An 11,421-nucleotide genomic window follows, 5' to 3' on the forward strand; every position below is an offset into this window, starting at 1 on the left:
TATTATTATTATTATTATTATTATTATTATTATTATTATTATTATTATTATTATTATTATTTAAAACTAGCACAGTGCTGAACCAGCTGGCGTTGCTAAAGTGTCTCCTTTCACAAGTGCCAAACTCCCAGAGTGAGTTTTCCATCTTAAAAAAAAAAAAGCAGTGTTTTTAATTTTTTTTAATGAACGAAGTGGATAAGCAGATAAAGGCTGGATCTTTTTTAAAAAAAAATTAAATGAGGGAAAACGCCCGGCTGCAACACTAAAAGACAGCATTAAAACTTACAGCAGAGTTTGATTTGCTAAATTCCACTTTCTAGTCATTTCAGTTAAAGTCTATTAAGGTTAAGGTGAAGGGGGGCTTCACTCCAGGCCCAGAATTCTCCCACCCCTCATATTGGGCATCGTTGGGAACACTGGGAACTGAAATCCAGGCAGGGACGCAAGTGGACCTGCCCACCTCTCTCTCCTTTTTCTTTCTTTCTTTCTTTCTTTCTTTCTTTCTTTCTTTCTTTCTTTCTTTCTTTCTTTCTTTCCTTCCTTCCTTCCCTCCTTCCTTCCTTCCCTCCCTCCCTTTTTAATCTTGATCCATCCATCCCTTCCTCTCTCCCTCCCTCTCTTCTTCCTTCCTTTCTTCCTTCCTTCTTTCCTTCCTCCTTTTCTTACCTTGATCCATCCCTTCCTCTTTCCCTCCCTTTCTCTCTTTCCCTCCCTTTTCCCTCCTTCCTTTCTTCCCTCCCTCCCTCTCTCCTTCCTTCCTTATTTCCTTCCCTCCCTCTTTTACCTTTGACCAATTGCCCCTTCCCCTCTCCTTCCTTCCCTCCCTCCCTCCCTTCCCTCCTCTCTTTCTCTTTCTCTTCCTTCCTTCCTCCCTTTCTCTCTTCCTCCACCCTCCCTCCCCTCCCTCCCTTTCTTCTTCTCTCCTTCCTTCCTTCCTCCCTCCCTCCTTCTCTTCCTCTCTCCTTCCTTATTTCCTTCCGTCCTCCTTCCCTCCCTCTACCTTTGATCCATTGCCCCTTCCCCTCTCTCTCCCTCCCTCCCTTCCCTCCTTCTTTCTCTCTTTCTCTTTCTTTTTCTTCCTCCCTCCCTTTCTCTTCCTCCACCCTCCTTCCTCTCCCTCCCGTCTTTTCCTCCCTCCCTCTTTCACCTTTGATCCATTGCCCCTTCCCCTCTCTCTCCCTCCCTCCCTCCCTCTCTTCTTCCCTTCCCTCCATCCTTCCTTCTCTCTCTTTCTCCTTCTCTTTTTCTCCCTCCCTCCGTCTCCTTCTCCATTACCTCATCTCCAGAAGACGCCTTCAGCATCTCTTGAAAGCTTGTGTTGAATTCCCCAATGTAGTCATGCTTCCCGCTGGAGTCGTGATCGTAAACCACACACTGGAAAAGAAAGCGAGCAAGTGACAGAGCCAGAAATACGGAGGAGAATTGCTCTGCCCTGATTCCTTCCGAAAAAAATAAACTGCCTTCAAATCCTATTAAAAGGCAGGCAGACCCTGATTCGCCTGGGGTGTTTTTTTCCCCCTCCAGGACCAGAGAAATAAAAATAAAATTAGTTCTGCTACTCAATCACTTCGTGGTTTCCTAATTGTTAGCTGTAATTTGAGATTATTTACAGATCTAAAGCGGTGTTTATTCAACTGGCCAAGTTTAAGCCGGGTGGACTTCAACTCCCAGAATTCCCTAGCCAGCTGTGCTGGCTGGGGAATTCTGGGAGTTGAAGTCCACCCGGCTTAAACTTGCCCAGTTTAAGAAACACAGATTTAAATCCTTCTATATTGATGTCTAGAACTAAATAGACTTTTTTTCCCCACAACGGTCTTTGAGGCAGCCAAGACATTTGAAATGGATAGTCCGCGCTCAATTCATCCCTCAATTTTCTTTCTTTTTTTAATACGGCTCGGAAGAAGCTTACCCGTATAGGCCTGTCGGGATCACAACTGCACAGCGATTGCAAAGAAATTCGGAACGGCTGCCACCGAGGGCTCAGGTTGTTCTTCACCACCTGGGGCACAAAACGATGGGAGAGAGGTTTTCAAAAAAAGGTTAACCCCAAGAAATTGTCCTATTTTTTTACCCCTAAACTGTGTGTGTGTGTATGTATGTATGTGTGTGTGTGTGTGCACACGCGTGTCTGTCTGTCTATCTGTCTGTCTATCTATCTATCTGTCTGTCTGTCTGTCTATCTGTCTGTCCATCTATCTATCTATCTATCTATCTATCTATCTATCTATCTATCTATCTATCTATCTATCTATCTATCTATCTAATGTCTATCTATATCTATCTATCAGTCTATCTGTCTGTCTGTCTGTGTCTATTATCTATCATCTATCTATCTATCTATCTATCTATCTATCTATCTATCTATCTATCTATCTATCTATCTAATGTCTATCTATCTATTTATCTGTCTATCTGTCTGTCTATTATCTATCTATCTATCTATGTCTATCTATTATCTGTCTGTCTGTCTGTCTGTCTGTCTGTCTATCTATGTCTATGTCTATGTCTATGTCTATGTCTATGTCTATCTATATCTATATCTATCTATCTATATCTATCTATCTATCTCTTCTATCTATCTATGTCTATCTATGTCTATCTCTCTCTCTCTCTCTCTCTCTCTCTCTCTCTATCTATCTATCTATCTATCTATGTCTATCTCTCTCTCTGTATCTATCTATCTATCTATCTATCTATCGATCTATCTATCGATCTATCTATCTATCTATCGATCTATCTATCTATCTATCTATCTTCTATCTATATGTATATATATAATTTATCTATCATCTCTCTCTCTCTCCATCTATTTATTGATATTACCTTAAGATAACTCTGGGTGGCTTACAATCATAAAAGGGGAAAAATAATATAAAACTAAGTTTATTTTATTTAGTTTAGTTTCTTAATTACATTTCTTCGCTGGCCATCTCGTTTCGAAACGATGCCGGGCGTCTTGCAGCCCTAAAAGCCTTGAAATCATAAAAGACGAGTAATTCTAAAACCTTAACAGGATTGACCGTATCCATTCGGATAGCCGGTTAACCGATCAGCCGGCTCAGAGGCTTGCAAAGCGTCTCCTGGCTGCTACTTCAGCTTCCTTCCAGCCCATTTTAATTGGTTATATCTCCATTTCCCCCCCTTTTTTTAACCCCCCCCCTCCCATCAAACTCTCCAGAAGGGACCCATAATATCCTCACCTCTGTCCTCCAGGCCAGATTCTCCGACTCGCCAGTGCCCATCTTATATATTTCCAGGAAAGGATCGGATTTGCTGAAGAAATCCTGCAGGACAAGTTAAAAAAGAGAGAGAGAGAGTAATTTTTTTTTTTCACAAAAGGCTCCATAGAGCTACAACGAAGGAGTCACAAGGTTGACACCCCCGGGAGCCGATCACAACAATCCAGATTTGGTATCACACCAGCTGTTCTCCCACGGAGGTCCTTTAAGGTCCTCCAACACACCCTTGGCCCCTCTTTTCCAGGTAGTCCTCGACTTATGACAATTGAGCCCAAGATTTCAGTCGCAAAGCGAGACCCTTGCTAAGTCAGCTTTGCCCCGCTTCGTGACCTTGCTTGCCACACAGCCGTTGTTCCACTAATCACACGGTTGTTAAGAGAGTCTGGCTCCCCCATGGACTTTGCCTGAGCCCAAGACCGTCATAAACACGTGCCAGTTGTCTGATGTGGGTCTTAAGTCTGAAAAATGGTCCTACGTCACTTTTTTCACTGCCGTGGCGGCTTCAAACGGTCACTAAACGAATCGTTTTAAGTCGAGTTCTACCTGTACTTCTGCTGGGTTCCCCAGCCTAGGGATACACCTTAAAGTCTTCCATAGCTAACCTGCTCTTCAAGAATACAGGCAGTCCTCGAATTACAGCGATTCGTTTAGTGACCGTTCAAATTTACAGCGGCACTGAAAAATGTGACTTGGGGCCGTTTTTCAGACTTACGAGCCTTACGGCATCCAGGAGATCAAAATTCAAAAGCTTGGCAAGCAGACTCGTATTTAATAATAATGATAATGATAACAACAACAATAAATACTGATAATAATAATGGTAATAATAATAATAATGGTAATAATAATAATAATAATAATAATGATAATAATAACAATAATGGTATTAATGGTAATAATGATGATAATAATGATAATAATAATAACAATGGTAATAATAAATAATAACAATAACAACAATGGTAATAATAATAATAATCGTAATGGTAATAGTAATAAATAATGATAATGATAATGATAATAGTAATGGTAATGATAATAGTAATAATAATGATAATGGTAATAATAATGATAATAATAATAATAAATAATAATGATAATAATGATAATAATAATATGATGATGATGATAATGATGATAATTATAAAAATGATGATGATGATGATGATAATGATAATAATGATAATAACAATGGTAATAATAAATAACAATAACAACAATGGTAATAATAATAATAATCGTAATGGTAATGCTAATAATAATAATGATAATAATAATAAATAATGATGATAATTATAAAAATGATGATAATTATAAAAATGATGATGATGATGATGATGATGATGATGATGATGATGATAATAATAATAATAATAATAATAATAATAATAATAATAATAATAATAATAATAATAAAGTTGGAAATCAAATGGGGAAGCCAGATTCACTTAACGACCGGCTGGCTAACTTATCGATTCGCTGAACGACTTGGGGCAAGGAAGGTCGTCAAAGAAGGCCACACTCACTGAACAAACAAAATTGGGGTCAATTGCTGTGGTTTATTTATTCCTTATTCTGTCCTTCTCCAAGGGCAGCCTCTCCCAATTTTTTGGGGGACCCCCGAGGACTCTCGGGGACGGGGAAAGCCAAGCACACGCCAGCGTCACATTGTGCTCGTTTCAGGAGGGCTGAAAGCCATGTTTCACCCGGTGGTGCGGAGAAAAAAATTGCATTTTTTAAAATCCTGCAGAGAGCAGGTTTTCTCCAAATGAGCTCAGCCCTGCTGGGCAATCCTCAGGGGAAAAAAAAAGCCGGGCAGATTAAATGGGGCATCTACAAATTGACGCCGCTCCATCGCACCAGCGGCTCACAACCTTGCGAACAGAACAAAAAAGATGGCTGAGAATAAGTCGTTTGCTAACCGATCAGCCTGTTTAAGGCGATCAAAACCATGCAGTGTTTTTCAACCTGGAGCACTTTAAGAGGGGATGGACTTCAACTCCCAGAATTCCCCAGCCAGCGATGAGATTCCTTGGAGGTCTTCTAGTCCAACCCCTTGCTCAGGCAGGAGACCCTAGACCATTTCAGACAAATGGTTGCCCAAGCTCTTCTTAAAAAGGAGGAGGAGGAGGAGGGGGGATAACAGAATTGGAAGGGACCGTGGAGGTCATCTAGTCCAACCCCCTTCTCAGGCAGGAAACCCTAGACCATTTCAGACAAGTAGCTGTCTAAGCTCTTCTTAAAAAGGAGGAGATAACAGAATTGGAAGGGACCTTGGAGGTCATCTAGTCCAACCCCCTTAGGGTCTCCTGCCTGAGAAGGGGGTTGGACTAGATGACCTCCAAGGTCCCTTCCAATTCTGTTATCTCCTCCTTTTTAAGAAGAGCTTAGACAACCATTTGTCTAAAATGGTATAGGGCTGTCTAAGCTCTTCTTAAAAAGGAGGAGGAGGAGGAGGAGGAGGAGGAGGAGGAGATAAAACAGAATTGGAAGGGACCTTGGAGGTCATCTAGTCCAACCCCCTACTCAGGCAGGAAACCCTATACCATTTCAGACAAATTGCTGTCCAGTCTCTTCTTAAAAACTTCCAGTGGCAAGTCGCTTCTGGTGGCAAGTCGTTCCACTGGTTAATTGTTCTAACTGTCAGGAAATTTCTCCTCAGTTCCGGGTTGCTTCTCTCCTTGATTAGTTTCCATCCGTTGCTTCTTGTCCTGCCTTCAGGTGCTTTGGAGAATAGGGGGACCCCCTCTTCTTTGTGGCAGCCCCCCAAATATTGGGAGACTGCTATCATGTCCCCCCTAAGTCCTTCTCTTCATTAAACGTTATTCTTCCTTCTTTAAAAAGCAATCATTCATGAGGTAAAGGTCTGGTTTAAAATGCCGCCAGTTTCTAGGCTACACAGCTCTCTTCCCAGCCAGAGAGCCCTGTGACACCCCAACCTTGGATATTTATTCCTCTAGGATCCGTTTCCCAATTTTCCCTTACCTTGTCATCCAGTTCTTGACCGCAAAATTCCAGCTGGACAAACTCATTGGTGCGGGAGACCTCTTCGGCTTCAATCTGCCAAGAAAAATGGCCCAGAAATTCACCTCAAGACAGGAAAAACCCACCAAGATAACCTGCCTACCCTTTTCTTGAAATACATGCAGCTAGTCCTCAAGTGACGACTGCCATTGGGGCGGGGGCAGAATTTCTGTTGCTAAGCAAGGCTTGGTGTGAAGTGAGTCGGGCCTGCCTTTGTGAGCCATTTTGCCACGGGTTGTTAAGCGAATCATTGCAGTTGTTAAGGGAATCGGACGGTCGCTAAGCGAATCCGGCTTATTCCTCATTGGCTTGGCTTGTCGGAAGGTCGCAAATGGGGATCACATGACCAGAGGACAGTGCAGCCGTCGTAAGTACATGCCAGTTGCCAAGCGTCCGAGTTTTGATCATGTGATCATGGGGATGCTGCAATGGTCGTAAGTATGAGGACCGATTGTAAGCTTCTTTTTTCAGGTCTGTGGTAACTTTTAATGGTTGAAACGAATTGTTGTAATTGGAGATTATTTGTATTCTCTTTACTACTCAACTCTTCTCGTTGATATTTGATTTCACTAAAGAACTTAATATATTCTAAGACATTACCCATCAATTCATCTCTCCCACCCCATATTTGAAATTCCTGCATACCAAGAGCTGACGGTCATTAGATGAGACGAGGGAATACTTAGCTCAAATCCCTATTTTTCCTGTGAAGCACACATCCCATGCCACCTTATAAGGTTGTGGTGCAGGTAAGATAGAACAAGAAAGGCAGGTTGAAAATAGTTGCAAAATTACAGTAAGAATCTGCTCTCCTGTTTTCAAAAGCCAGAAGAGACAACTCTTGTAAGTAAGCCAAGCTGCACACTGAGGGGGGAAAAAAGCTAAATGTTGATTACCAGAGGACAACCCTGGTGGGATCAAGATCAGCTTCTCCTAGCTGTTATGAGACTGATGGTCCCAACGCATCTTAGCTTTCAATTAAAATAAATTTTCGCCCGTGGTTCTAGACCACATGAAACCCAGATTGTGTTTCTGATCAGATCACGCTGTTTCCATCGCTCCTACAATTCCTCGCATTAGGCCGTGTTCCCTGCCTTCTCCCCCCCCCCTGAATTATCCTTGGTTTCCCCTTGTTCTTCTCTAAAATTAAGATTATTTCTCGTTTCTCTTTTCTCCTGGCCCCCTCCCCTGGATATATGTACCGTGATGGTTGAATTCTCCAAAATCTCTCCATTTAGCAATGCCAGCTCCTTGGTAACCTTGGTCTGGGAGACAATCTGGAGATGAAAAGATAGAATTAATGTTTGGATGGATGAACTAATGGATGGATGGATGAATGGATGGATGGATGGCTAGCAAGATAGGAAAATGGTGATAGACAGACAGACAGATTAAAAGAAAGAAGATGGATAGATAGATAGATAGAAAGAAGATAGATGGATAGATAGATAGATAGATAGATAGATAGATAGGTAGGTAGGTAGGTAGGTAGACAGACAGACAGACAGATAGATAGATAAAAGGCAGATAGATAAATGATAGATAGACAGATAGACAGATAGATTAAAAGAAAGAATATGGATAGATAGAAAGAATATGGATAGAAAGAAGATGGATGGATAGATAGATAGATAGATAGATAGATAGATAGATAGATAGAAGGCAGATAGATTATAGATAGATAGATAAATAGATAGATAGATAGATAGATAGATAGATAGATAGATAGATAGATAGAAAGAAGATGGATAGATGGATAGATAGACAGACAGACAGACACAGACAAGATGGATAGATAGATAGATGATAGATAGATAGATAGATAGATAGATAGATAGATAGATAGATAGATAGATAGAAGGCAGATAGATTATAGATAGATAGATAAATAGATAGATAGATAGATAGATAGATAGATAGATAGATAGATAGATAGAAGATGGATAGATGGATAGATAGACAGACAGACAGACACAGACAAGATGGATAGATAGATAGATGATAGATAGATAGATAGATAGATAGATAGATAGATAGATAGATAGATAGATAAGATAGAAGATGGATAGATAGATTGATAGAGGCAGACACATAGATAAAAGGCAGATAGATAGTAGACAGACAGACCAATAGATAAATGATAGATAGATAGATAGATAGATAGATAGATAGATAGATAGATAGATAGATAGATAGATAGATAAAGATAGAAACAGATAGAAAGAAAGAATGATAGATGCTAGATTGAGTGATATACAGGTGATAGATAATTGATAAATGGATGTACATAGGGAGATGATAGATAGATGACAGATAAATAGATGATAGACAGACAGACAGACAGGTAAGTAGACAGACACAGAGAGAGAGAGACAAAGAGAAAAAGAGGGGTGTGTGTGTGTGTGTGAGATGGATGGACGGACGGACGGACAGATGGACAGACAGAGGCCCTTCCTACCTGCCCCAGGGAACATTCGGTGAGGCCAATCAACATCCCAACCTCACAGCTCAGTTCGGAATCACTTGGTTCCTCAACGTCAAACACCTGGAACCTCAGATTCTGCATCTCCTCAAAGAAGTAATCCAGGGCGAAGACGTGGGCAAAAACCGGGTTCCGGGACCCGCGCAGGACCTCCGACTGCCCCACCTGGGGAAGGAAAGGAGAGGGGGGGGGTTTGCGAGGAAGCCCAGAGAGAGTATCCCACTTGGGAGAAAAGTCGGAAGATGTTTTTAGCAAGTATTGGAGGTTTGGTTTGGCTGTACTTTTGTAAAGAGGAATATCACATTTCCTGGGTTCTTTTTTTTTTTTTTTTGATGCTTATAATCTTGCAAAACCGTGTTTTTTTCCTCAGCCTCAGCAACTTTAAGGGAAGTGGACTTCAACTCCCAGAATTCCCCAGCCAGCATGAAGGAGAGAAGGAGGGGGGATGGAGGAAGAAGGGAGAGAGGGAGGGAAGAAAGAGAGGAAGGGAGGGAGGGAGGAAAGAAGGAAGGAAGGAGGGCGGAAGGAAAGGAGGGAGGGAGGGAGGGAGGAAGGAAGGAAGAAGGAAGGAGGGAGGAAGGAAGGAAGGAAAGGAGGGAAGGAANTCTGTAAATCCAAGACCTCTCCTGGAGGAATGATCTATTAATGGTTCTTCAACCTCGGTAGCAAAATGGAGCCTCCATGTTTCATGGCACTGTACCTTTGGATAACCAGCGTGCCGGAGGGATGGGGTGGGGGAAAGGGGTGGGAGAATGTGAAACAGCAAAGGAAGCATCCTAGCCTTCCTCATCTCTGATTTATGAGCCTCGTGGCCGCAATTGAGCTAGAAATAGGATGCTGGAGTAAATTTACGCTGGGTCTGATCCAGCACGGCTCTCTCGAAGGGCCGACTCAGCACAAGCGGATAGAGATCAAAATGCATTTGTAGACGCTCCAATTATTTACCGGGAATGCTGGCAAATAAACAGCAACCAAGCTCCAGGCACCACAGTTATGCCCCAGTTGGATTTCCGAGAGGGAGGGGCCCCGCCCGGGAGGATTCTGCCGCCATTTTGACTTTTTTGACCCACTCCGACGATGCCGCTTGAGAGGAAGGCATGAAGAGTTTGAAAAATAAGCTTTTTTTTTCTTAACTGCATGCTGCTTCGAGTTCACCATGTGCCACGAGAAGGGGTTTTTTTGGGAAGGAAGGCAGCTATAAATTTTGTGTATTTCTCTGTGTGTGTGTTTTTGTGAGTGGAAAGTTTGCTTCCCACCCAGAACTTTTGTCATATTTACGTTTTTTTGTCATGTTTGTGGAGTGTGTATCGGTGACCCTTCGAGAGCGGTACGCAACGAAATGTCATTTTTATGCATGCCGATTGGTGTACACTCCAAGGGACAATAAAGTTATTGTTCTATTCTATTCTTCTATTTTAAAATAAAAAATAAATAAATTCTGGAATGGGCACTTAATAACTGGGGTCCTCGCTCTGCATGGTTTCCCCTTCAATGCCGTTCGCGGAGGAGTGCCACGGTGACACCCTGTATGAGTTTCTGCTCTTTGGGGGGGGGAAGGCCCTGTTCTCCATGGTGTGTGTAACAACACACACCCGGAACAGCTTCCAGTGTGCCACGCAGTGCTGATTGAACGGAGACTAACAGATCAAGTACTCAAACAGAGGTTCAACAGGGAGAATCCCTGATGGTGCGTCCTGTTTGCAGAATGGGATTGGGGGGGGGGACAAGCGTCCCAAGCCCCACCCAGAATAAATACAGGTAATCCTCGACTTAACGACCATCCCTGACCCCAAATTTTCTGACGTTGGTTCAGTGGATTGTGCCCCGTTTTACGGCCTTCCGTGCCACCGTTGTTAAGTGAATCACAGCCATTGTTAAGTGAATCTGTCTTCCCTTTTGAATAGAACAGAGGTCTTCAAACTTGGCCCTTCTATGACTTGTGGACTTCAACTCCCAGAATTCCTCAGCCAGCCTGAGGGAACTATGGCCCTTTGATGACTTGGGGACTTCAACTCCCAGAATTCCTCAGCCAGCCTGAGGGAACTATGGCCCTTTGATGACTTGTGGACTTCAACTCCCAGAATTCCTCAGCCAGCCTGAGGGAACTATGGCCCTTTGATGACTTGTGGACTTCAACTCCCAGAATTCCTCAGCCAGCCTGAGGGAACTATGGCCCTTTGATGACTTGGGGACTTCAACTCCCAGAATTCCTCAGCCAGCCTGAGGGAACTATGGCCCTTTGATGATTTGGGGACTTCAACTCCCAGAATTCCTCAGCCAGCCTGAGGGAACTATGGCCCTTTGATGACTTGTGGACTTCAACTCCCAGAATTCCTCAGCCAGGCACGCCTGGCTGAGGAATTCTGGGAGTTGAAGTCCACAAGTCATCAAAGGGCCAAGTATGAAGATCCCTGGAATAGAATGTCTTTACTGTCATTGTGTAACTCACAACGAAATGAATTTGCTTGTCAGAAGGTCGCAAAAGGGGATCGCAGGACACACACACACACACACCCTGCCGGAATGCTGCAACCGTCATAAAGAGTCAGTTGCCAAGCTTCCAAATTTTGATCACGTGACCACGGGGATGTTGCAGCGGCCGTTAAGCGTGGAAAAACGGTCATAAGACACTTTTTTTCAGTGCCGTTGACACTATGAACGGTCACTAAACGAAGC

General features: G+C 42.8%; 1 protein-coding gene across 1 annotated transcript in view; it reads right to left on the bottom strand.

The window, feature by feature from the left end:
- The window catches only part of CPNE6 (copine 6), a 21,476-nt gene extending 10,294 nt beyond the window's left edge, over positions 1–11,182 (bottom strand). Inside the window, exons 1-7 of the mRNA XM_015822222.1 lie at positions 11,177–11,182; positions 8,722–8,910; positions 7,466–7,540; positions 6,225–6,299; positions 3,201–3,284; positions 1,910–1,999; positions 1,276–1,374 (exon numbers count right to left, since the gene is read on the bottom strand). Coding sequence (XP_015677708.1) covers positions 1,276–1,374; positions 1,910–1,999; positions 3,201–3,284; positions 6,225–6,299; positions 7,466–7,540; positions 8,722–8,910; positions 11,177–11,182 — 618 coding nt within the window. The remainder of the gene's footprint in view (positions 1–1,275; positions 1,375–1,909; positions 2,000–3,200; positions 3,285–6,224; positions 6,300–7,465; positions 7,541–8,721; positions 8,911–11,176) is intronic.
- Between the last annotated feature and the right edge of the window lie 239 nt (positions 11,183–11,421).

This window comes from Protobothrops mucrosquamatus, unplaced genomic scaffold, assembly GCF_001527695.2.
Source record: "Protobothrops mucrosquamatus isolate PMUCROS unplaced genomic scaffold, P.Mucros_1.0 scaffold1499, whole genome shotgun sequence".
NCBI classification, from domain to species: Eukaryota; Metazoa; Chordata; class Lepidosauria; order Squamata; family Viperidae; genus Protobothrops; species Protobothrops mucrosquamatus.